A 24,852-nucleotide genomic window follows, 5' to 3' on the forward strand; every position below is an offset into this window, starting at 1 on the left:
GTAACTGAAGAAGAAATGAGCAACGCTTTGAAGCATTCGGTCAACCACCGCATCTTCCTAAGAACCTCTCCACTCCAGTCCTAATCATCGCTCAAAGCCAGCAGTGCCCTCCCCTCCTCGCTACTGTGCCTCTTCATCAGGAACACGTGTCTGCTCGTTTCCTGAGCTAACCTCCCACCTGCCGCTAACATCACCAGTATCCTTAAGCACGTGGAGCCAGAGTGACCTTTGTAGAATAAAGCCCGCCGTGGTGGTACAACTCCAGCCTCACCTTTCTGATCCCCTCGCTGGCACTCCCCGTGCCAGCCAGGCTGGGCCTCCCCGTCCCTGCAGCTCCGCACGTGCTCTCTTGCCTCTGGCCTTTGTTCTCCGTGTTCTGTCTGCGGGCCGTCTCTGCCCCTCCTCCCCATATCCCTAGGTTACTTCCAGCCCATCCTCCAGGCCTCAGCTCCCTTTCCTGGGAAAACTTCCCTGACTCTAATAAATGCCCCGACTGGGGTTGCACTTCTTCACCCCCCAGCTTCCCCCCTCCCCAACCCCTACCCCAACCCCACTCTTCTGCAGTTGCTGTTTCATGAACTCCACCCCGCCAAGACTGCAAGCCAGCTCTCTGCAGCTCTCACCTCCCCAGGCTGGCCTACAGCATGCAGCCAATGGGGAGAAAATGTGCGCGATAAAGGAATAACCCATCTCCTGTTCTGTCTGCTTTAACTGTGTGATCCAACACACACACACACACACACACACACACACACACACAGCAACGATTTTCCGGAAAACACAGAGATGCAAGTGGGCCCTTCCTAATATGAACGAGGACATCTTTTTCAACTTCATTCCGAGCCAAACAGGTAGAGAGCTTTGAAGGAAGAGTCAAGTGTCTCAACTCGTATTATATTTCCCCAAAGTTCCACATTTGAAAACCACTAATTTACTCATTGGCCATGCCCTTTCAATATTCCCTACAAAAGGTATTTTCAAATTCCATTTGACATGTACTTTCATCAGTTAATTTTTAATTGAGCCAAATATTAAATGCTCACATGAACCGGACAAAGCGTGTTTAGCTACTGATTTGCAGTGACAGCTTGTGTTATTCTCACACACAGGCCAAGCATGAAATAGAAAACTAATAACCCCTTAAGTGTATTCTCAAAGTATCATTTATGGGAAAGAAAACTACATTCAAAGGAAACTTGTGCAATGGCTGTCATTTTTTTTCCCCTGAGCCGCAAGCTGTTACAAAGCAGGGAAGCTCATTTTCTCACGGATCCGGAGGAGCTCAAGAATCCCACTGTCACTGGATGGATTCATTAAGAAGGAATCTGGCAGCAGCATAGGGGACAGATACTTTGGAGAACGGGCCAATTATCTGGGTGTCCTTTATAATCTGAAGTTTCTGAATTCACTCATAGATAAGCCACTTGAAGAGGGTCTGGCAGTGGTAACATAATGCACAGATGGCCACGGAAGAAACGACAGGGAAGAATGGAAGATGGGGGAGAAAAGAGAATTTGCTTGTGGTTTCATTCATGGGGACAGATCTGTAAGCTGACACATCCCTCTTTTGAAAAAGCCCCTGGAGAAGTATGGTCAAGCTTCATTACAAGTAAACAAATCATACAGTCTTTCTCCAACAGATGACAAATGATGAGCAACGATGCTTTTGAGTTTGCTTCATGCCAAGGAACGAGGATTCTCAAAATGCAAATTCCACCAGTTCTTAACCACAAAAAGGCTGTGATGCTTGCTTCAACCAGAACAGAGAACTTAGCCCAAAGCTGCCAGGACAGTGGTTTGCTCCGTGCCACCCTTGGTGGTCTTCTTGTTGGTCAGTGTCTGCAGAAATGAAATCCTAGGTTCTCTTTCTTCCGGGAACACTGAGCTGCACCGACTCCCACCTTGTAATGGCTGCTTGTTTTTAGGGGAGAATAACTAGGGGACCATTTATCCTTGTGACTTTTATGCTATAGTTCTTTTATACTTTAGCTACAACAATAATAAGAGAGGAAAAACCACTTTGTCTCCACCGTGAGAACCATGAACAAGCCCTGCTATTTTTAATGATAAGATAAAAAAATAATGAATAATTTTAGATGTCAAGACTTTGACTGTCTGAACTGGGCCTGAGACGAGAAACACGAGAATTGAGAGCACCTGCACACATATATGCAGACTGTGTGCACGTATTTTTTGTATAAACAGAAACAATGTGACAATCAATGGGCTAGTCTCTAACATTAGCATTAAGGACTTTCATGAAAGTTGAATGTTTATTATAAAACAACATCTAGAAGATTCCTTTTCAGGTATGAATGACAAACTTTTTCAATTCAATGGTGAAGGATGAAATCAAAATACTTCAGCTATTTTTCTTTGTTCATTGCTACTAAATATTAACGGATCAGTGGGATGGGACATTTGGAACACATATGTCCCTATAATGGGATGTTATAGAGTGGGACACATACTCTATCTAATAAGTGGGGTGGGACATTAGTTGGTTAGGGTGAGTTTGATTTCCAAAGTGATCATAATCCTTTATTCAATCAACAATCATTCTGTGCACCTATTATCTACTATGCTGGGTGCAGGTTAAATGAAATAGGAGGACTATTTTTATTTATTTATTTATATTTTGGCTGTGGCACTCGGCATGTGAGATCTCAGTTCCCCGACCAGGGATCGAACCCACGCCCCCTGCAGTGGAACCTCGGAGTCTTTACCACTGGACCGCCAGGGAAGTCCCAGGACTATTGTATTAAGTAAGGAAGTGCCAGTGAAAGAGAAAACCTTGACTGTTTAAGACCCCTACAAAGGGAGGACACTATTAGGAGGTTGAAACGACACTAATCTGACTCAAGGTGAATTATCTTTTAAGCAGGCAAACTGGTTGTGGGGAACCAAGATCTGAACGGTAAAACTTCAAGTTAATTCACCTTCATTCAATCCACAGTAGTCCTCAGAGGACTTTGGGGAAAAGGCGGTGTAGAAACAGCAGTAATAAAAGAAGGTAGAATCAGCAGGGGCAGCTAGGACCACTTTTGGAAATAAAGAGGAAAATGGGAAATCTACAGGGTCTGGGGAAAAGGCATAGGGTATTCCTGTCCCAACTTCTCTCTTCTAGATCCTTAGACCAACTGCTGTTGGGCATTTCCACTTGGATATCCTATTGGGAGCTCAAGCTGAAAATGTCCAAATCAGTTCATCACGTGTATCCCACAGAACAGTCATTGTTCTTATCTTTCCTTTCTCTCTGAAGGACAGTATCATTTTTTGAGCCAGCTGGGTTTTGAACTTGTGTCCTCTGCTTCTTTCCCTCCCTCATTTCTCACGTTCAATCTGTTCTCAGTCCTTTGGGTCCACTTCTCCACCAGCCCCCCACACCTGTCCCCATTCCCCCACTGCCATGGTTCCAACTTCCTGCCTGGCCTCCCACTGTCCAGCCTCAGTCATTGTCAATCTTCCACAAGCCCACACATCCCACCTTGTCCCAGAACCCTTTCAATATCCTTTTAACATCTACCAAATTAAACACCAACATCTCAACTTAGGGCCAGTCTTATCTCACCAGAGATCTCTCAGACCCCAGCAACGCCTCATGCATTCCTGCCTGCTCTCCAGCCCAGCTACCTGGAATGCCCTCTCCCCATATCTCCCAACTATTATCTCCTGCATAAAGCGTTTCCAGATCCCCTTCTAGCTGGCCTGGATCGCTCTGTCCACTAAAGTGTGTAAAGGATTACAGCACTTTACACAGTACTTGTCTTAGTCTCACTATTGGTAGGCAAGTTCCTTAGAGGCAAAGGTTAAAGTCCACATTTTTCACTCAAGTGAAACATCTGGCATAGAGCTTTGCACATAGTAGGCCCTCAATAAACATTTTCTCAATGGAAAAAGGTAGTGTGCATGCTCTACAAAATAACAAGATATTTATAATACTTTCCGTTCCCATCACTGCCCTGGTTGCTAGGAACACCTTGGGGTTAAGATTTGCAAACAACTGCTCATTTTCCTTGATTAAGACTTCTTATTGTTTTCTCCTTTTTTTTTTTTGAAGGGATTATTTATTTGTTTGTTTGTTTATTTATGGCTGTATTGGGTCTTCGTTGCTGCATGCATGCTCTCTCTAGTTGAGGTGAGCGGGGGCTACTCTTGGTTGCGGTGTGCGGGTTTCTCATTGCAGTGGCTTCTCGTTGTGGAGCACAGGCTCTAAGCACACAGGCTTCAGTACTTGTGGCACGCGGGCTCAGTAGTTGTGACTCATGGGCTCTAGAGCACAGGCTCAGTAGTTGTGGCACAGGGGCTTAGCTGCTCCGTGGCATGTGGGATCTTCCCGAACCAGGGCTTGAACCTGGGCCCCTGCACTGGCAGGCAGATTCTTATCACATCGTTTTCTTCCTATACTGTCACTTAAATATTTAGTAAGTGGCTGTGCATCATTATACTTAAAATTTTGTTAGAAAATAGCTCCAAACCACCTCTAAAAGTTTTCAGCTTGAAAAAGAGAGAGAGAAAAAGAGAGAGGGAGAGAGGGAGAGAGAGAGAGAGAGAGAGAGAGGTAGATAGACACATATCCCAGCAGGAATTCATAAAGAAAATAGCTAGGAGAGACTTTCAAGATGGCGGAGGAATAAGACGTGGCAATCACCTTCCTCCCAACAAATACGTCAGAAATACATCTACACGTGGAACAACTCCTACAGAACACCTACTAAATGCTGGCAGAAGACGTCAGACTTCCCAAAGGCAAGAAACTCCCCACATACCTGGCCGTGTGGCTGACAGGGTCTTGGTGCTCCGGCGGGGTGTCAGGCCTGTACCTCTGAGGTGGGAGAGCCGAGTTCAGGACACTGGTCTACAGGAGACCTCCCAGCTCCACATAAGATCAAATGGCAAAAGCTCTCCCAGAGATCTCCATCTCAATGCTGAGACCCAGCTCCACTCAACGACCAGCAAACTACAGTAATAGACACCCTATGCCAAACAACTAGCAAGACAGGAATACAACCCCACCCATTAGCAGAGAGGCTGCCTAAAATCATAATAAGATCACACACACCCCAAAACACACCACTGGACGCGGTCCTGCCCACCAGAAAGACAAGATCCAGCCTCATCCACCAGAACACAGGCACCAGTCCCCTCCACCAGGAAGCCGACACAACCCACTGAACAAACCTTACCCACTGGGGGCAGGCACCAAAAACAGTAGGAACTACGAACCTGCAGCCTGAAAAAAGGAGACCCCAAGCACAGTAAATTAAGCAAAACGAGAAGACAGAGAAACACACAGCAGATGAAGGAGCAAGGTAAAAACCCACCAGACCTAACAAATGAAGAGGAAATAGGCAGTCTACCTGAAAAAGAATTCAGAGTAATGATAGTAAAGATGATCCAAAATCTTGGAAATAGAATGGAGAAAATACAAGAAACATTTAACAAGGACCAAGAAGAACTAATGAGCAAACAAACAGTGATGAACAACACAGTAAGTGAAATGAAAAATTCTCTAGAAGGAATCAATAACAGAATAACTGAGGCAGAAGAACGGATAAGTGACCTGGAAAATAAAATAGTGGAAATAACGACCACAGAGCAGAATAAAGAAAAGAGAATGAAAAGAATTGAGGACAGTCTCAGAGACCTCTGGGACAACATTAAATGCACCAACATTCGAATTATAGGGGTCCCAGAAGAGGAAGAGAAGAAGAAAGGGACTGAGAAAATATTTGAAGAGATTATAGTTGAAAATTTCCCTAACATGGGAAAGGAAATAGTATATCAAGTCCAGGAAGCGCAGAGAGTCCAATACAGTATAAACCCAAGGAGAAACATGCCAAAACACATATTAATCAAACTATCAAGAATCACCTACAAAGAAAAAATATTAAAAGCAGCAAGGGAAAAACAACAAATAAAATACACGGGAACCCCCATAAGGTTAACAGCTGATCTTTCAGCAGAAACTCTGCAAGCCAGAAGGGAGTGGCAGGACATATTTAAAGTGATGAAAGGGAAAAACCTACAACCAAGATTACTCTACCTAGCAAGGATCTCATTCAGATTCAACGGAGAAATTAAAACCTTTACAGACAAGCAAAAGCTAAGGGAATTCAGCACCACCAAACCAGCTTTACAACAAATGCTAAAGGAACTTCTCTAGGCAGGAAACACAAGAGAAGGAAAAGACCTACAATAACAAACCCAAAACAATTAAGAAAATGGTAATAGGAATATACATATCGATAACTACCTTAAATGTAAATGGATTAAATGTCCCAACCAAAAGACACAGACTGGCTGAATGGATACAAAAACAAGACCCATATATGTGCTGTCTACAAGAGACCCACTTCAGACCTAGGGACACATACAGACTGAAAGTGAAAGGATGGAAAAAGATATTGCATGCAAATGGAAATCAAAAGAAAGCTGGAGTAGCAATTCTTGTATCAGACAAAATAGAGTTAAAAATAAAGACTATTACAAGAGACTAAGAAGGACACTACATAATGATCAAGGTATCAATCCAAGAAGAAGATATAACAATTGTAAATATTTATGCACCCAACATAGGAACACCTCAATACATAAGGCAAATGCTAACAGCCATAAAAGGGGAAAGCGACAGTAACACAATCATAGTAGGGGCCTTTAACACCCCATTTTCACCAATGGACAGATCATCCAAAATGAAAATAAACAAGGAAACACAAGCTTTAAATGACACATTAAACAAGATGGACATAATTGATATTTATAGGACATTCCATCCAAAAACAACAGAATACACTTTCTTCTCAATTGCTCATGGAACATTCTCCAGGATAGATCATATCTTGGGTCACAAATCAAGCCTTGGTAAATTTGGGAAAATTGAAATCGTATCAAGTATCTTTTCGGACCACAACGCTATGAGACTAGGTATCAACTACAGGAAAAAATCTGTAAAAATAACAAACACATGGAGGCTAAACAATACACTACTAAATAACCAAGAGATCACTGAAGAAATCAGAGAAAATAAAAAAATACCCAGAAACAAATGACAATGAAAACACGACGACCCAAAACCTATGGGATGCAGCAAAAACAGTTCTCAGAGGGAAGTTTATAGTAATACAATCCTACCTCAAGAAACAAGAAACATCTCAAATAAACAACCTAACCTTATACCTAAAGCAATTAGAGAAAGAAGAACAAAAAAGCCCCAAAGTTAGCAGAAGGAAAGAAATCATAAAGATCAGATCAGAAATAAATGAAAAAGAAATGAAGGAAACAATAGCAAAGATCAATAAAATTAAAAGATGGTTCTTTGAGAAGAAAAACAAAATTTAAAAACTATTAGCCAGACTCATCAAGAAAAAAAGGGAGAACACTCAAATCAACAGAATTAGAAATGAAAAAGGAGAAGTAACAACTGACACTGCAGAAATACAAAGGATCATGAAAGATTACTACAAGCAGCTCTATGCCAATAAAATGGACAACGTGGAAGAAATGGACAAATTCTTAGAAAAGCACATCCTTCTGAGGCTGAACAAGGAATAAACAGAATAAACAAGCACTGAAATTGAGACTGTGTTTAAAAATCTTCCAACAAACAAAAGCCCAGGACCAGATGGCTTCACAGGAGAATTCTATCAAACATTTAGAGAAGAGCTAACACCTATCCTTCTCAAACTCTTTCAAAATATAGAACAGAGAGGAACACTCTCAAACTCATTCTATGAGGCCATCATCACTCTGATACCAAAACCAGACAAAGATGTCACAAAGAAAGAAAGCTACAGGCCAATATCACTGATGAACATAGATGCAAAAATCCTCAACAAAATACTAGCAAACAGAATCCAACAGCATATTAAAAGGATCATACACCATGATCAAGTGGGGTTTATCCCAGGAATACAAGGATTCTTCAATATATGAAAATCAATCAACATGATACACCATATTAACAAATTAAAGGAGAAAAACCATATGATCATCTCAAGAGATGCAGAGAAAGCTTTTGACAAAATTCAACATCCATTTATGATAGAAACCCTCCAGAAAGTAGGCACAGAGGGAACTTACCTGAATATAGTAAAGGCCATATATGACAAATCCACAGCCAACATCGTTCTCAATGGTGAAAAACTGATACCATTCCCTCTAAGATCAGGAACAAGACAAGGCTGTCCACTCTCACCGTTATTATTCAACATAGTTTTGGAAGTTTTAGCCACAGCAATCAGAGAAGAAAAATAAATAAAAGGAATCCAAATTGGAAAAGAAGTAAAGCTGTCACTGTTTGCAGATGACATGATACTATACATAGAGAATCCTAACGATGCTACCAGAAAAGCACTAGAGCTAATCAATGAATGTGGTAAAGTAGCAGGAGACAAAATTAATGCACAGAAATCTCTTGCATTCCTATACACTAATGATGAAAAATCTGAAAGAGAAATTAAGGGAACACTCCCATTTACCACTGCAACAAAAAGAATAAAATATCCAGGAATAAACCTACCTAAGGAGACAAAAGGCTTGAATGCAAAAAATTATAAGACACTGATGAAAGAAATTAAAGATGATACAAACAGACGGAGAGATATACCATGTTCTTGGATTGGAAGAATCAATATTGTGAAAATGACTATAATACCCAAAGCAATCTACAGATTCAATGCAATCCCTATCAAACTACCACTGGCATTTTTCACAGAACTAGAACAAAAAATGTCACAATTTGTATGGAAACACAAAAGACCCCGAATAGCCAAAGCAAGCTTGAGAAAGGAAAACAGAGCTGGAGGAATCAGGCTCCTTGACTTCAGACTATACTAAAAAGCTACAGTAATCAAAACAGTGTGGTACTGGCACAAAAACAGAAATATAGATCAATGGAACAGGATAGAAAGCCCAGAGATAAACCCACGCACATATGGTCACCTTATCTTTGATAAGGGATGCAAGAATATACAATAGTGAAAAGACAGCCTCTTCAACAAGTGGTGCTGGGAAAACTGGACAGCTACATGTAAAAGAATGAAATTAGAACACTCCCTAACACCACACCCAAAAATAAACTCAAAATGGATTAAAGACCTAAATGTAAGGCCAGACACTACAAAACTCTTAGAGCAAAACACAGGCAGAATACTCTATGACATAAATCTCAGCAAGATCCTTTTTGACCCACCTCCTAAAGAAATGGAAATAAAAACAAAAATAAACAAATAGGACCTAATGAAACTTAAAACCTTTTGCACAGGAAAGGAAACCATAAATAAGATGAAAAGACAACCCTCAGAATGGGAGAAAATATTTGCAAATGAAGCAACTGACAAAGGATTAATCTCCAACATTTACAAGCAGCTCATGCACCTGAATATCAAAAAAACAAACAACCCAATCCCAAAATGGGCAGAAGACCTAAATAGACATTTCTCCAAAGATATCCAGATTGCCAACAAACACATGAAGAGATGCTCAACATCACTAATCATTAGAGAAATGCAAATCAAATCTACAATAAGGTATCACCTCACACCAGTCAGAATGGCCATCATCAAAATATCTACAAACAATAAATGCTGGAGAGGGTGCGGAGAAAAGGGAACCCTCTTGCACTGTTGGTGGGAATGTAACTTGATACAGCCCCTATGGAGAACAGTATGGAGGTTCCTTAAAAAACTAAAAATAGGGCTTCCCTGGTGGCGCAGTGGTTGAGAGTCTGCCTGCCGATGCAGGGGATGTGTGGCTCGTTCCCCGGTCTGGGAAGATCCTACATGCCGCAGAGCGGCTGGGCCCGTGAGCCATGGCCCCTGAGCCTGCGCGTCCGGAGCCTGTGCTCTGCAACGGGAGAGGCCACGCAGTGAGAGGCCTGCGTACCGCAAAAAAAAAAAAAAAAAAAACTAAAAATAGAACTACCATAGGACCCCGCAATGCCACTACTGGGCATATACCCTGAGAAAACCATAATTCAAAAAGAGTCATGTACCACAATGTTCATTGCAGTTCTGTTTACAATAGCCGGGACATGGAAGCAACCTAAGTGTCCATCGACAGATGAATGGATAAAGAAGATGTGGCACCTATATACAATGGAATATTACTCAGCCGTAAAATGAAATGAAATTGAGTTATCTGTAGTGAGGTGGATGTACCTAGAGTCTGTCATACAGAGTGAAGTAAGTCAGAAAGAGAAAAACAAATACCATATGCTAACGCATATATATGGAATCTAAAAAAAAAAAAAAGGTTCTGAGGAGCCTAGGGGCAGGACAGGAATAAAGACGCAGACGTAGAGAATGGACTTGAGGACACAGGGAGTGGGAAGGGTAAGCTAGGACAAAGTGAGAGAGTGGCATGGACATATATACACTACCAAATGTAAAATAGCTAGCTAGTAGAATGCAGCTGCATAGCACAAGGAGGTCAGCTCGGTGCTTTGTGACCACCTAGAGGGGTGGGATAGGGAGGGTGGGAGGGAGACACAAGAGGGAGGGGGCATGGGGATATATGTATACGTATAGCTGATTCACTTTGTTATACAGCAGAAACTAACACACCATTGTAAAGCAATTATACTCCAATAAAGATGTTAAAAAAAAAGGAAAACAGGAGATAGTCCTGAAATTTTAGACTTACAGGTGCCAACTGGCATCCTTTATAGACTTTCTTTTTTTCCAAAGAGATAAAATATCAATATGTAAAGATGATGATATAATTTGTAATTAATTTTATTCCTATGCTAATTGTAAGAAGGCACTGAACTAAGAAGACTAAGTTTTTGTCCCATATTCCCTTTGAAAATTCTAATGCATCTCAGTAGAATATTCGGCTGCAATTGAATTTCAAAGGTAATACATAGGTATGACATTCATCGTACTGTAAAGCAGAAGAAATCTTAGTATTTGTGTAGAAGAGTTAGAAAAAGTCAAGAAAAGCCAACCTGCAACATTCATGCCTTGTTTGGTGCTCCAAGCATTAGAAGTCATAAACTCTCCATATTCTTTCCCAGCTTAAGAAAAGACAGTTAAAAAATAGAGAAATACAGTCATTGGAACTGTCACAAGAAAGATGTATTGGTCTCAATGGTAAAATCTCCCTTGGAAAATTTAAGCTTCACTTGACACAGTGGGTCCTTGGGCTAGTTTCAGGAGACAGAGTAGGAAGGAGAGTGGGGGCAGTCATAAGCTTCTGACTCATTACGCTGAAGCTCCAGAGAGCTGATTAGCCAATTATTAACTAAAAATGGGATATGGCTCCATCCCTGAAATTCTGAAGGCAAAACAAGGAGCAGAATGGAAATACTGATGCCAGTGAAATTGCTCGTAGAATCTGGTCCATCGCCTAAGAAAATCAGCCAAGTAGCCCTTAGTGCTTTTGTAACTGCTACCAATGGCCATGCCAGCATGTCAGGGAGATTCTCTTTCTAACGTGTTTAAGAGGGCGTTTGGGGAAGTAATCTTTAGTATAAGCTATTTTAGTTGTTTAGTTAGTCAAACTTTATCTAAGGCTAGAGTATAACCCTCACTCTACTCTCACATTGCAGAGATCAGAGCTAGTACAAACTCTTCCAGCAGATTCTATGTTTTCCCTGCACAGCGTTGGAATTTATGATCTCTGGAGGGAAAGCATCATATCTGATGACAGAATTTTTCCTTGCCCGGTTGCCTCTAGCAAGATTGGAGTAAGGGTTATAATATTCCAGCTTGGGCAGACCCCTTTTCTGCCCCCTCTTGCTGGTTATCTAGACATAATGCTCTTTCCTTCAGGTGAATCCCACCCTTAACATGTTGCAAGGTGACAAGGAGCTACCCCTTGAAGGTCTCCCTGTGGTGGGGTGATGGGCAGGTAGGGGTCAGTGATGGAGGTTGGCGGGAGTGGGGAGGGTCCCGGGCGAGAAAGCCCACACGGCTTTGGAGAAACAATCATTCCGTCATCATTCTCACTGAAGGACAGCTGGGTTTATCTTTTGTCTGGCAAATAAAGAGCAGAGAAATCGTGTTGGCACTACAAAATCGAGCACAGATCAGAACACGCAGCCATCTACGAAAATACTTTTAGAAATGAAAATGGCTTTGTCGTAACTTCAAAAGTTTAACAACCTCCATTTAGAGAAAGAGGACCACGCATAAAAGATGTTAGATGGTAAACACCTGCTCTTCAGGAACACAAATGTCTCAGTGGACTAGGAATTTCTCTAAGTAGCGTTTTGGAAGAGAAGCCTCTTAATAAACAGAACAGTGCGAGAACCTAAAACCAAACCAAACCAAAAGGTTTTGTTTTAATCTCTCCCCTGTTCTGGTTCAAATCGACTTGGACTTGTCTGCATGCCAGAATGATTTAAGAAAGATAGTTCGTCAAATTAATCTATTCTAATCAACCTCATCAGAGTCTCGGGTGTCTTTTACCAAAAAAGAAATATTAACGAAATACTTTAAAAACTGCAGGCTAGTGTTTATTAAGTCTTCATAATATGTAGAAAGAGCACCTAATGGGTAAATGTTTACCAAGGGAACTCCCCCTGCCTTTCAGTTCTCTTAAGCGTACGTCCGTGTAACACAGTATTTTTTAAATCATCTATATTTCTCTTCCTAGTTAAATCAGGCCTAATGCACACATGAACAACCATATGGTTAGAAATAACTTTTTCAGACAAAGATTGAAGTGTATGCAAAATAACACATCCTTAGGGTTTTGTTTTGTTTTGTTTTGTTTCTTCTTTTTCCCTCTAAATCTGAGAGTTTAGAATCATTTTATCAGGCTGTGTGGCAACTGAGTTCACAACGACATCTCCAGCCCTGGTCTGTGAGGGCATCCAGAGCAGGGGAAAAGCCTTCCTCCCTGGACCCCCAAACTAACCCAGGGCCGGGCACATAGAAGACTTGCAGTCATGTTTGTTGAATAACTGTCTCCGTCCTTGGCTGACTCTCATCGTTAACCACGTTTCAACGTCAAGCACTGATTTTGTTTGAATTGAACCTCAAATACGATATATCTCTGTGGGAAAAAAAAAAAACCTTTTTACTTGTACACTACAAATACAGTGTTGTTTTTGCAGCACAAATGCACTTCTGCTGAAATACTGCTTTGCTAAAGTCTTGGCGAAGACACGATGGATGACCTCAGAAATGGGTGCGGGGACGTGCTGAGTGGGAGAGACCACCATTAATACACACAGCACCGCACACCTGCTTTATGAGTCGGTTTATCATCCTCCAAAAAGCTGACTAGGACTGGGAGTCGAGATAAAGAAAAACTATTTAAGAGTTTGGCTTAAAAAAAAAAAAATCTGTGGCTTTCTGTTACCTGGTGTGCTGTGTAGCCTAATAACATTTAGCAATTCTGAAATGTACCGGTTCAATCAAGGATTGCTAAAGAGATCAATCAGTTCTCACTAGAAAGCACAGCTAAAAGTAACAGGATGCACAGAAGAAAGCCATGTTTTCCACCAACATTAAACAGCAACAAAGGCCCTAAAACAGAAAAGAGAACTGAGTGAACTATAAAATTTTACGAAAGTCCCCAAAAGCAATCGCTCAACAGCACATAACTGCAAACTCTAGGAGCAATAATGTATCTTTCTCTACAAAATAAATTACTGAAAGGGGTCATGTGATTCTTAGCAGGCAGGGAGATGCACTTTCCCAAGGAAAGTTCATCATTAAATATATTATTTAAGACTGGATCATCTTCAGGCTATTTTTAATCCTATCATTTTGTTGCCAAAATTAGCTATAAGCAGCTGAAACTCAGCCACTAGAAAACTGATGTTTTTTTCATGTATTTTGTACACTGGCCTGAGAAGAGTATTGCTTTCCAGTTAATCAAACGTTTGGGTGGATGTGGACTATGTACAGAAAAGAGAAACTGCTTGCTGACCAACTAATAAAAAGGAAGCCAACCTCTACTGGATGTGGAGAAGTAAGTTCCTGTCTTCCTAAACCACAAAGACCAAATGACAAACACACAAAAGAAGTCGCACCACCATGTCATCAACAGAATGAACCCAATATCCACGTTATGGCATGTCATTCTTGCAGCTGTCAAACATCTCACTCTCTCCTAAGACATGAAGCGAAATGTTGTCACATTTCTCAGTTCAGAGGGCGCGATCAATGTTCATTCACCATCAACTTCCCCAAATCTCAACCCTCTGCTTGCAAGAGCCCCTTGGTCATGAAGCAGTCTCAGGGCCCCTAAACTCATTTACAGAATTTGAACTGTGTTACAAGGGGATCAAACAATACCAAACAGAGCTATTAAAAGAGCTAAATTTCCTGTCTTTAACTGGAGTAGAAAAGCTATCTTACTTTCATGGGGTCTGTAATGCCAACACAAATTGTATAGCTACCACGCAAAACATTCTTGAGAGGATGGAGCTTATAACAATTTCTCTCCTGTCTCTCTTGCATTCCAGTCTATTTCTTCCAAGGGTCAGATCACTCTAGCGGACACATGGGAAATATTCAGCATCCTAGGTAATATTATGGACCCACGGGGCCACTGGAAAGGTACACTGTAGCATCCATCCCAGATTGCCGTTTTTCCTAAAAGGCGTCCACGAGAATCGATGGTCGGTGAGGGCAGCCAGCATCTCTAACTCTCACGTGCACACAAACACCTGTAGACGTGCGAACCACAGATTCTGACTCAGAAGCTCTGGGGCGGGACCTGAGACTCTGCATCTCTAAGAAGCTCCCAGGTGACGCCCAGGCTGCTGGTCCCTGAGCCACACTTGGAGTGGCAGGGTCTCAGACATCTAGAACTGCCTCCCTCTGGAAGCCTTATTCAGACTTAGGAATAAAGCCATACTCCACTCCACCGCCAACTCTTCTTTAGTCTTTATATAATTTGTAGACTTCTAGGACCATCTTTCAGACACCTATCATCCAAGGCCCTGCTTTCTCCAAGTTATGGAACATGGAATGCAAACTGTGTTTCCTCGGCCTCAGAAGTAGCAGCAGCAAAGAAAAAAAATGTGACTTAGAATCTAAAGCCCCCCGTAAGAATAGATTCAGTAGATGAGCTGATCCACCAAGCCCTGTAAACAGTACAAGTACAACATTGTCCAACGTTAAAAGAATGTGCTAGCTCTCTTCTGAAATTTTATCATCCTTACTGAGTCCTTTACACTGCAAGACGCAACATATTATTAGAGATGCAACACTGATTGGTGCAAATTTGGAGGAAAATCTGTCTGTATGCCAAACGCTCAAAATAAAAATGTAGGTTCATGATGCACCTTTGAAAGGAGAAGTACGTCAGGCTCTCGAGTACTACCACTTTTATGATTCCAAAGTGGACACTTATGATTGCATTTCCTGATATATACTTTTTTTTTTTTTGCCAAAGTCCTCTGCTTTCCTAGTCATCCATCTATAGGTTGTCCTGAAAGCTACACATTTTACCATCAGCTATTTGTGCTTCTATATGATTTATTTTTACTATAAGAGGTTTTGTCCAAAAAAAGTTTATCATGTTCTACGGTACGTCATTGTGGTTTGGCATCATAAAATGTAGCCTCTGCATTTATCAACCTCAGATACCTGTTGACCACAAAGATAGGCTCTACTAAGAAAACTCTATTTGGAAGGGAGGAAAAGGTGAGCCTTCACTTAAAAAGAAAATTCAACTGTATGAGATGTTAATATACCACAACTCGACAATAAAGATCAAGATTATATCTTAATTTCTATCATAAACATATGTCTCCATTTCCCATCTTTTTATTAAATTACTTGACACATGACAGTTACCACCATGGATTTCTTTCAACTAGAAAGAAAATTTTTTAAATTATTTTCACAAAAATATGTAATAGTCAAACTGTTATATTAGTTCTACTTTGGTCTTAAAATGATCCTTTTGGCGTCTGGAAGTCCCTACCTCTTTGGTTATGGTGGTTAAAAATAAAACCACCTACTTAACCAAACATTTAACAAAACTATTCTTTACACACTTCACTGAATTCTTCAAGAATTACTAAAGATCTGATAATATGAGATCTTGAAAAACAAACAATTCACAAAAAGCATTTAAATTTTAGAGATTAAATGGGGATGTTTTACTTTTAAACACTGAACAGTGGCATCAATATTTTGTCAACTTTGGTCAAGTAGGATCAGATGTTCATGTCAGTCATCTACTTTTCTTGGGCTTTTCTCTTTTTGGCCCCTTACCATTAGCACACTTTGTAAACTGTAGTAAAGTATGTAATGTGCTTCTTGAAATCGAATACACCTGTAGTGACTTCTAAGCTTTTTGCTCCTGTTAGGTCCTATAAAATAGTAACATTAGTAATTCTCCCTAGAGACTGTGAAAGGAAGCACGAATTGTATCCTTTTTCAAAGACAGCTCTTCAGATTAAAAGACAAGAATTAATTCCTCTTGCACTTTTTCACAAATTAATCACTTCAGATATAAAGTGTAGATGTCAATTACACTTCTTCAGTCTTAGGATCTGTACCCCTCCCCCAAAGAACCACACACACAAAAAGAACTTTATGGCGACATGATAGAGGCTCTATCTAGCACAACAGTACCAGAAAAAAAACAGTTCACAGATGTTCTTCAAAAATACAGGCATCAATCACTTCAACTAAAGCCAGAGCATGAGAATCCACAGCTACGAATCAATTCTTCTACACTTTATATAGATACTCTAGATGCAAGTTTTGCCAGCAGAGGGGACCACCAAATCACGTGGATTCTAGGTGGTGAAAAGTAGAAGATACTAAAATTCCAGTAAACCTCAAAATCACACACAAGTTATAGAAATAGAACACAAGGTACGCAGCCAACGCAAATTCTGTCACAGCTTACCTCTTTACAAACATCCAGGTGTTCCAGGGAAAGGGGCTACACTGGTTTTCCTCTTTGGGTAGATCTTACCAAGTGAGTCAGAAAAGGCATGCCCTTGGTCCCCTGGGGGAGTCTGCTCTTCCAACTGGATGGTTCTCAAATTTTAGTACAAAGAAGAAACCCCCAGGGGAGCTTATTTCTGATGCGGATTGCCAGGGCCCAGCCTGGCATCTAGTTTATGAGTTGTCCCTGAAATGTCCCATTTCAACAGGCTACTCAGGCCAGGTACCGTGATGAGGGGGATCCTTGGACCCCCAGTTTGAGAAACCCTGAAGGGATGCCATTTACCCCAAGATCCTACTGAACAGCAAAGGCTGGATCTTTGAACCTCAATGTCTGGCAAGCAAGGGAAACAATTTTGCCGGGAAGCAATGATCACAGTTGGGTTGGCAGGGAGACCTCTGTACAGGGAAAGAGGGAGGGAGGCCACAACCCTGATATTATTTCATTGGCTCATCGGTCTCCCTTGGCCCAGTAGCCCACCCAGACTCCAACCTCCGCATCACAGACCCGAGAGGTCCAGCCCAGACTCACATTCAATCAGACATGCACCTACCCAGCCTCCGTTATCCTGGATCCAGGTGTGCAGGTGTCGGTTCAGGTACTCAGTCATCCACAGGGCGATGTTGTCCACCAGGGGGGACATCTCCCGGTTGACGCTCTCCACACACATGACCCCACCGAACTCAAAGAAGGCCACGATCCTCCCCCAGTTCACTCCATCCCTGAAGAGCTCCTCCACCACCGTGGCAAAGCGTCCCCTCGCGGTGAAGGGCGTCAGGTGCAGCTGGCTGGACATCTCGGCGAAGTCGCGGCGGTAGCGACGAGAAAAATCATCACCGGCCTGGCGCAGGGTCAGGTGGACCACAGGTGGCACGGGGCTGAGCGCAGGCCCCCCGGCGGGGGCGGCGGGAGCGGTCTGGGGCGGCGGCGGGGAGGTCCTGGATGGCGCTGGGGTGCTCCCAGGCTGGGAGGAGAAGATGCCCGGCGCGGGGGCGGCCCCCGGGGACGTGGCGCCCGCGACTCCGGCATCCCACTCGTAGCCCCTCTGCGACAGCTTATAGTGGATGTACTTCATCACTATCTCCCGGTTATCATACCCTGTTCTCCCAGCGTGCGCCATCCTTCCCCCACGGAAAAGCAGCCGGGTACCAACAGCACCTCTCGCCCCCGCTTCCCGCCCCACGGCCCCGCACGAGAGAAGAATAGTTATAATCCAGCTATTTTATTGGATGTGCTTTGCATTCTTGGATGAGGGGGTGTCTTCAGTCATGCGGAACACTTGATTCTGGTGTTTCCCTCTTGGCATGAGATGCAGGAAATTTTTATTTAAATTCCTTTCGGATCTTTATTTCATGAGGCACATTATTAATTATTGTTAATATCAGTCTACTTCCTCCGTGATGCTGAAAGGTTAAAAAAACTAATCAGTCAAAATCAGGTGCATTTCCCTTTATACAGTGGGTGAAAGCAGGGCACACACACTACAAGTTACACAGCTGAAAATAATATAATAAACTGCCTGGAAATTAAACTTACTCAAATGCACTTAAAGTTAAAATCTCAACTGTTTCCACTGAAAGTTACATGAAACCCATTTCCTGTGCAAAGAACTTACTTGTATTTTTTCAGGACAGCATGATCCTCTGTCAAGTTTCCTTTTCTGTGAAAACAAATGCATAAGGCAAAGATTCCATCAATCTTCAGAACTCTCCAGTGATAGCTGCTGTGAAACTTCCAAATGAATCAGGAGTTGGGGGCGGAGGGTGTAAAAATTAGGAGAATTTCCAGTTTGATTCCCAGACTTCTTCACAGAAATGTCAATCCGTAGGAATCCCAACCGGAGATCTCAAGAGCACGAGCAAAGAAAGGCAGCGGCGGCGGCAGATGAATTACAATTTTCAGTCCAGTATTTGCAGAAGTCCTGTGATTTTCCCCCTCTCGGCAATTTACACGCGCACACACACGCGCGGGCACAGACATGGATCTCTGTCCGCGGGACCGCTTCACGCCTCCACAGGAGAGAGACAGGGACCGGGGGCCGGTGGACGAGCCGGGGACGGGGGCAGGAATCCTCCTCTGATTAAACTCCGAACAGCGAATGCATTTTCCGAAAAGCTGCTTGATAAATGAAGGCTGGACGCGCCCGGCCCGCCGGTGCCGAGCGCGAGAAGCCCGCGCTGTGTGTGGTGCGGCGAGGGCTGGGGAGAAGGACGTGGTGGGGGAGGGCTTTATTTTTTCCCTCTTTTCCTAAAAAGGATGACTGCTACGAAGTTCTCCCCCCTGGACCCCCTCTTCCGCTGCACCCCACCGGCGCACCCCGCCTCCGGGCTGCGCACCCTTTCTCCTCCTCCTGTCCTGCGCGGCGGCGCTGGCGGCGCCCGCCTCCCCCGCGCTCCCGCCGCGCACCCGCTCCGGGCGATGACGGCCGCGCCGGCGGGGAGGCCCGGCGCCCGGCACCTTCGCTGGCGGCTGCGGCGGCGGCGGCGGCTCGGCGGGGAAACCGAGAGCGACGGGCGGGAGCGCGGCGGGCGGGGGCGGGGGCGGGCGCGAGGAGGAAGGGGGCGGGCGCGGCGCGGGGGGGCCTGGCCTCTTCATTCTCCTCTCGAACCGACTGGTTTCCTGTTCGTACGTCACACGGTTCATTCAAAAAAAGAAGAAAGAAAGAGCCCTCCTCGGTGCCGCCCCGCCGCCCCCTCCGCCCCCTCCGCGCCCTCCGCCCCGCTCCCCTTGCCGGGTTAAAGGAGCCGCGGCCGGCCCGGGAGTGGCGCGCCCCGCCGGGGACTCATGGCGCGCAGGCCCGCGGCCGGGGAGGGAGCGCCCGGGACGGCCCCCGCCCGCTGCGCCCGCCCGCTGGGCCCGGCCGGTGGGTGGCGCGGGCGGCGCAGGCCTCCCGCGCGGCCGCGGCGCGGTGGGTGTGCCAGGGGCCTCGTCGGGCCTGCGGCGGGCCCGGCGCGCGCTCGGAGTCTCCGGGGCCCGCGAGGGGCCGGGGGCGCCCGGGGAGCCGCACGCGGCCGGTCGGGCGGCTGCCGGGGCCAGGAGCTGGGGGGGACGCCGACAAAAAAAGAGCTGGAAGAGCGCCGGGAATCGCTTCGACCCTTCCTAGCCGTGCGCGCGCGGGGTGTGTGTGTGTGTGTGTGTGTGTGTGTGTGTGTGTGTGTGTGTCCGCGTCCACACATCGTGTTACCAAGGACTTCGACCGTTTCTAGCCGTGCGCGCGCGCGGTGTGTGCGTGCGTGTGTGTGTGTGTGTGTGTGTGTGTCCACACATCGTGTTACCAGGGGCCTCAGCGCTGCCCTCCCATCAAGAGAGGCGACGCTGCACGTTCATCCGCGAGGGAAGCCCCAAGCATCGTGTTTACGTGCAAGCTGCTTCCTAGGTGTCCACGCACAACATACACTCCGGAGACACCATCCGTGACCGAGGCCACACAGAGCTCTCAGTGGCGCGGCCGAGGGCTTAGTGAGGGATACCAAGGGCTTTCGAGTGGTTAAGTAAATGCTTTTCCTCTGCTCCTAACAATTTCGGCACTGGGTGAGGGCTGGACGCCACTGGGGGCTACGGGGCAACTTTCAGGCCCGCAGACCCCCAGCCAGGGTGGGTGGGTTTCTAAAGGCCTCCGCGGTCGCCTAGCAGCCAATCTTAGATGTTCGCACCTTCTCGAGTTATCTATACATACACAAACCTATATATTACACATACATATGTACACATTTTTTATAAAAAATTCACCAGGATGAATAGCTCCCAGGAGAAAAGCACATAGGGCAAACAAGTTGCACGTGTTTATTTTTATCTCTAAGAGTCTGACAAATAAAGTGCCAGGAAAAAATTAGCACGGCGGCTCACCTAATAGGACTCAAGTACAAACATATAGGGACACTGGCCTGTTGAGGTCATAGAAACATGACAAGTGAGTACTGCCATGTGTACAAATATGTTCTCACACTATATTTTGTCTCTTTCCTAGTCTAAAATCAAAGCATTCATTCTGTGGCAAAATAAGCACGGCAAATTATTTTCATTTCTTCATTTTATCAAATACAATCGGCCAACATGCCAACCTCTTGCATATAGGAATGGGTGCCTGGTACAAATGTCTTATCCAGGCAAGAGGGAATGAAGGAAGGTGGTCCTTCTCGCCTTCCAACTGCTGTAACAAAGTCCCCTTTTATCCATGGCAGTGGCAGGGAGGTGTGCTGGCCTGGAGAGAGACACTGGGTATAGACTGACCTGGATATATGTTTTCACAGAATAGCAGAAGCCCGTGTTAATGCCACACATCATGGTTTAGGGATCTCCTCAGAACCTTGTCCTAACCCCCCAAAATTACTTAAGAGGAATTGAAAGCCTTAGTGCTTGAGACCTAGCATGTCAGTGAGGAAATGAGAGGCCAGAGCTGGAAAAAAGACTACTTCTGCAAAGAGGGAGACCAGAAGGAAACAGATATCCCATTCCCAGAAAAAGGAAAGCTGCCTTTTTTTCTCCTTTACTCCACAGAGCCTCACTTTACAGATTCCTCCACACTTAAGTGGCATCTTGACCATAACCAAACATTCTCCAGACAGGTCTGCATTATTCCTTGACTAAGGCTATATATTCCCTAGGAATGTTCTGGATACTCTTTCGATCAAAAGAGTGAAACCGTTCCTCCATTCAGATTGCATGCTTATTAGAGTCCACCCAAAATGTAAGGACAAGTATTCCTTGGAGGTGTGTGACTTAACTATTTGTCTGTGAGTATCGGTGAGCTAGCGGAGGGAGCACTGGTCTGAGTCAGGAGTCCTAGGTGTGAATCTAGAGACCTTCCGATAACCTTCAAAATGTAGGCACTGTGGGCTTTTCACTTCCCAAGACGTCTTCCACTTAGAGCCAATGGATGGTCCTTTTCGTGGTTTTGCCTGGCTGGCTTCTAGCAGTAGGGTGGCACCGGGAAGAGAAAAGAACAAGATGCAGGGAATGGAGATTGTACCAAGGGTCTGAAAGGCCTGTGTTTCCCTTCTTTATTCTCCAATCTGCCAAACAAAAAGCTTTTTATTGCCAGTTTTTGCCACCTACTGGTTGATGTTTAACAGTATCATTCAGAAGGTTCTCTTCATCCATCACCAATATAAATCTTCCCAAAGTTTATGAAATTCAAAAAGGACATTATTCTAACCTGAACATAAATACTAATATTTAATATAGGTATATATCAAATCTTCCCAACTATTAAAATTTTTATTTAAAACAAGGATAGAAATACAGTGTTTACTGAGAGGGAACTGACAACTAATAGGTAAGATGAAAGAGTTAAAAATATAAAACATGACCCCAAACCATTTAGGCAAACTGACATGAAAATAAATCCATCAACAAAATGAACTGAGTAGGGAGAGTAAAAACAAGCAGATAGCCTGCAGAAAAGAAAAAGAAACTGCTTAAAAAATAACATCCCACAGGCCTAGATAAGCAATCCAAAACACTAATTTCCAATTTCAAGTATCTTCTACATTATTGTTTCCAACTTTATTGAGATATAATTGACATAAGTATCTTATACACTACAAACTCTTACGTTAAATAGGGCCATATGCTTTAAGACAGTTTACACATGTTGTTGGCAAACATTATAAAATAATGTTATTATTATAATACTAATTCCCTATTAGCATTAGTTACTAGTAATACTAACAGTAGTACTGTTCCTGACTCATTTCTGCTCCAGAGCCCCTCTTCTGTAAATGTGATCGCATCCAAGTAATCCACTGTGTGCTCTCAAACCATCCTTGTCCTCATCAGGAAACTCTTTTACCAAATCTAAACCAACAAGCCTTGGTTTAACTGAAAAACCCATCTGGCTAATTTTTGGTGGGTCCTAAGCCTCAAAAAAATGTTTGGAATCATTAAGCAACAACTTTTTTTTTTTTTTTTTTTTTTTGCGATACACGGGCCTCTCACTGTTGTGGCCTCTCCCATTGCAGAGCACAGGCTCTGGACGCACGGGCTCAGCCGCCATGGCTCACGGGCCCAGCCGCTCCACGGCATGTGGGGATCTTCCCGGACCGGGAAACGAACCCGTGTCCCCTGTATCGGCAGGTGGACTCTCAACCACTGCACCACCAGGGAAGCCCCAAGCAACAACTTTTGAAACCAAGCAACGAAGTGCAGGGAAGTCATTCTGTTGCGCAAGTTTAACAGCCAGCAAATAACGTTTACGTGTGGTTTACAAAGGAAAGCACAATAAACTCACTCGTGGCAATTTTTTCCTTTCAAATTAATGACTTGGCATTTAAAGTGAATCAACTGAGATTAGGAACTTGTCTTATACGTTTCAAATGTTTACTGCTCTTGTTGGATTGACACGAAACACCATAGTATTGAGGGGAAACAGGCAAAGAATATACATTATGTTCCATAACTAATGTTTATTCTCTTACACGCTTTAGCACAGAGCACAGTATCTCCCAGACATTAACTGTTGATGAACACATTTAGAAAAATCAAGGTTAATATGTTTGTTATCTAGAGCTGCAGTAACAAAGTACCACAAACTGGGTGGCTTAAAGCAGAAATTTATTCTCCCACACTTCTGGAAGCTCAAAGTCCAAAATCAAGGTGTCAGTAGGGCCATGCTCCTCTGAAGGCTCTGGGGAGAAATCTTTCCTTACCTCTTTCTAGCTTTCGTTGGGGGCTGGCAATCTTTGGCTTGCAGCTGCTTCTCTCCGATCTGTACTGCCGTCCTCCTGTGGCATTCTCCCTGTGTGTCTCTGTTTTCTCCTATTTTTATGAGGTCACCAGTCACATTGGATTAGGACCCTAATAACCTCATCTTAACTTGGTTATATCTATGAAGACCCCATTCCCAAATAAGGTCACATCCACAGGTACTGGGGATTAGGACATCAACATCTTTTGAGGACACACAATTCAACCCTTAACAATATGTTTATCTTCTATCTTAATATGTTTTTTTCCAAAGTAATGAGAAATGTTTATTCCAAGGCGCAAGGGCTCAGCAACGCCTGAATTTCAAAGGGAACCATGATCTTTCTAAATCTTGCCATTTCATATTTCTGCTCAAAGCTCTTCAGAGGCTGAAATCTCAACTCCTGCGCATGGGATGATGTGACCCAAGCCTACCCCCTGGACACCCACCCAATCCTTCCACTTTCCCTTCTTGTAGCCACATCACCTCTATGTGCTTTCTGGAATACGCCAAGATCTCGCATGTCTTTTGCCTTTGCACATCTGCTCATCTCCCTGAAAGGAACCCGACTTTCCTGTGGCAAATTCATACTCATCCCTCAAGGTTTACCTCAACAACTTTCTCCCCTGTGAGATCATCCCCGACTATCCTGGGCAGTCCTAGGATTCCACTTATGCCATTAGAAGAGGTTTCGTACGCAGGCTAGGAGCTTCGAAGACAGAAAACTGGTGTGGATCCTGGCTTCATCGCTTTGCAGCCGCGACCCTAACCTAGTTACTTACACCCGCTCTGTGCCTGTGCCCTCATTTATAACATGGGGATATAAAGGTACCACTGGTAGGGTTAGTGGATGATTTAAATGAGTAAAATGCAAAGCACTCACAACAGTGACTAGCACAGGTTACGTTTTCAAATGTTATGATACCTTAATCATAGCTATTGTTGGATCACCATGTAATTTCTGACGTGTGTCTTTCTCCCTAGATTATAAACTATTTGAGGGCAGGGACCATATTTGCCTTTGTGCATTCCCAGCCTAGAATAGTGCCTGGCATTCAAATAATTGTGGCATAAAATTCAGAGGCCTGAAGAAAGGAATGGGGAGTGGTTCCCCTTCCTCTCATAAGGCTTGTAAGAGCCTTCAGAGGGACGAAGGGGGGAGGGAAATAAGAAATGTAATTGCCACGAGGGAGGGACAGATTGTTTATGCAAAGTCATATCCCTGGCGCCTGGATACCGAGCTCGTCACAAGCACTCAATAAATACATGTTGAAGGAGGAAAAATGGGGTGTATAAAA

General features: G+C 43.9%; 1 protein-coding gene across 2 annotated transcripts in view; it reads right to left on the bottom strand.

Annotated features, from left to right (window-relative positions):
• The window catches only part of BCL2 (BCL2 apoptosis regulator), a 183,172-nt gene extending 163,580 nt beyond the window's left edge, over positions 1–19,592 (bottom strand). Inside the window, exons 1-2 of one of the 2 annotated variants that reach the window (XM_019937187.3) lie at positions 18,485–19,574; positions 17,423–18,272 (exon numbers count right to left, since the gene is read on the bottom strand). In XM_019937187.3, coding sequence (XP_019792746.1) covers positions 17,423–17,989 — 567 coding nt within the window. In that variant the 5' untranslated portion in view covers positions 17,990–18,272; positions 18,485–19,574. Of the gene's footprint in view, positions 1–17,422; positions 18,273–18,484 lie in introns of both variants that reach the window. The other variant, XM_019937189.3, reaches the window with a different exon arrangement.
• Between the last annotated feature and the right edge of the window lie 5,260 nt (positions 19,593–24,852).

Source organism: Tursiops truncatus, chromosome 13 (assembly GCF_011762595.2).
Source record: "Tursiops truncatus isolate mTurTru1 chromosome 13, mTurTru1.mat.Y, whole genome shotgun sequence".
NCBI lineage: Eukaryota > Metazoa > Chordata > Mammalia > Artiodactyla > Delphinidae > Tursiops > Tursiops truncatus.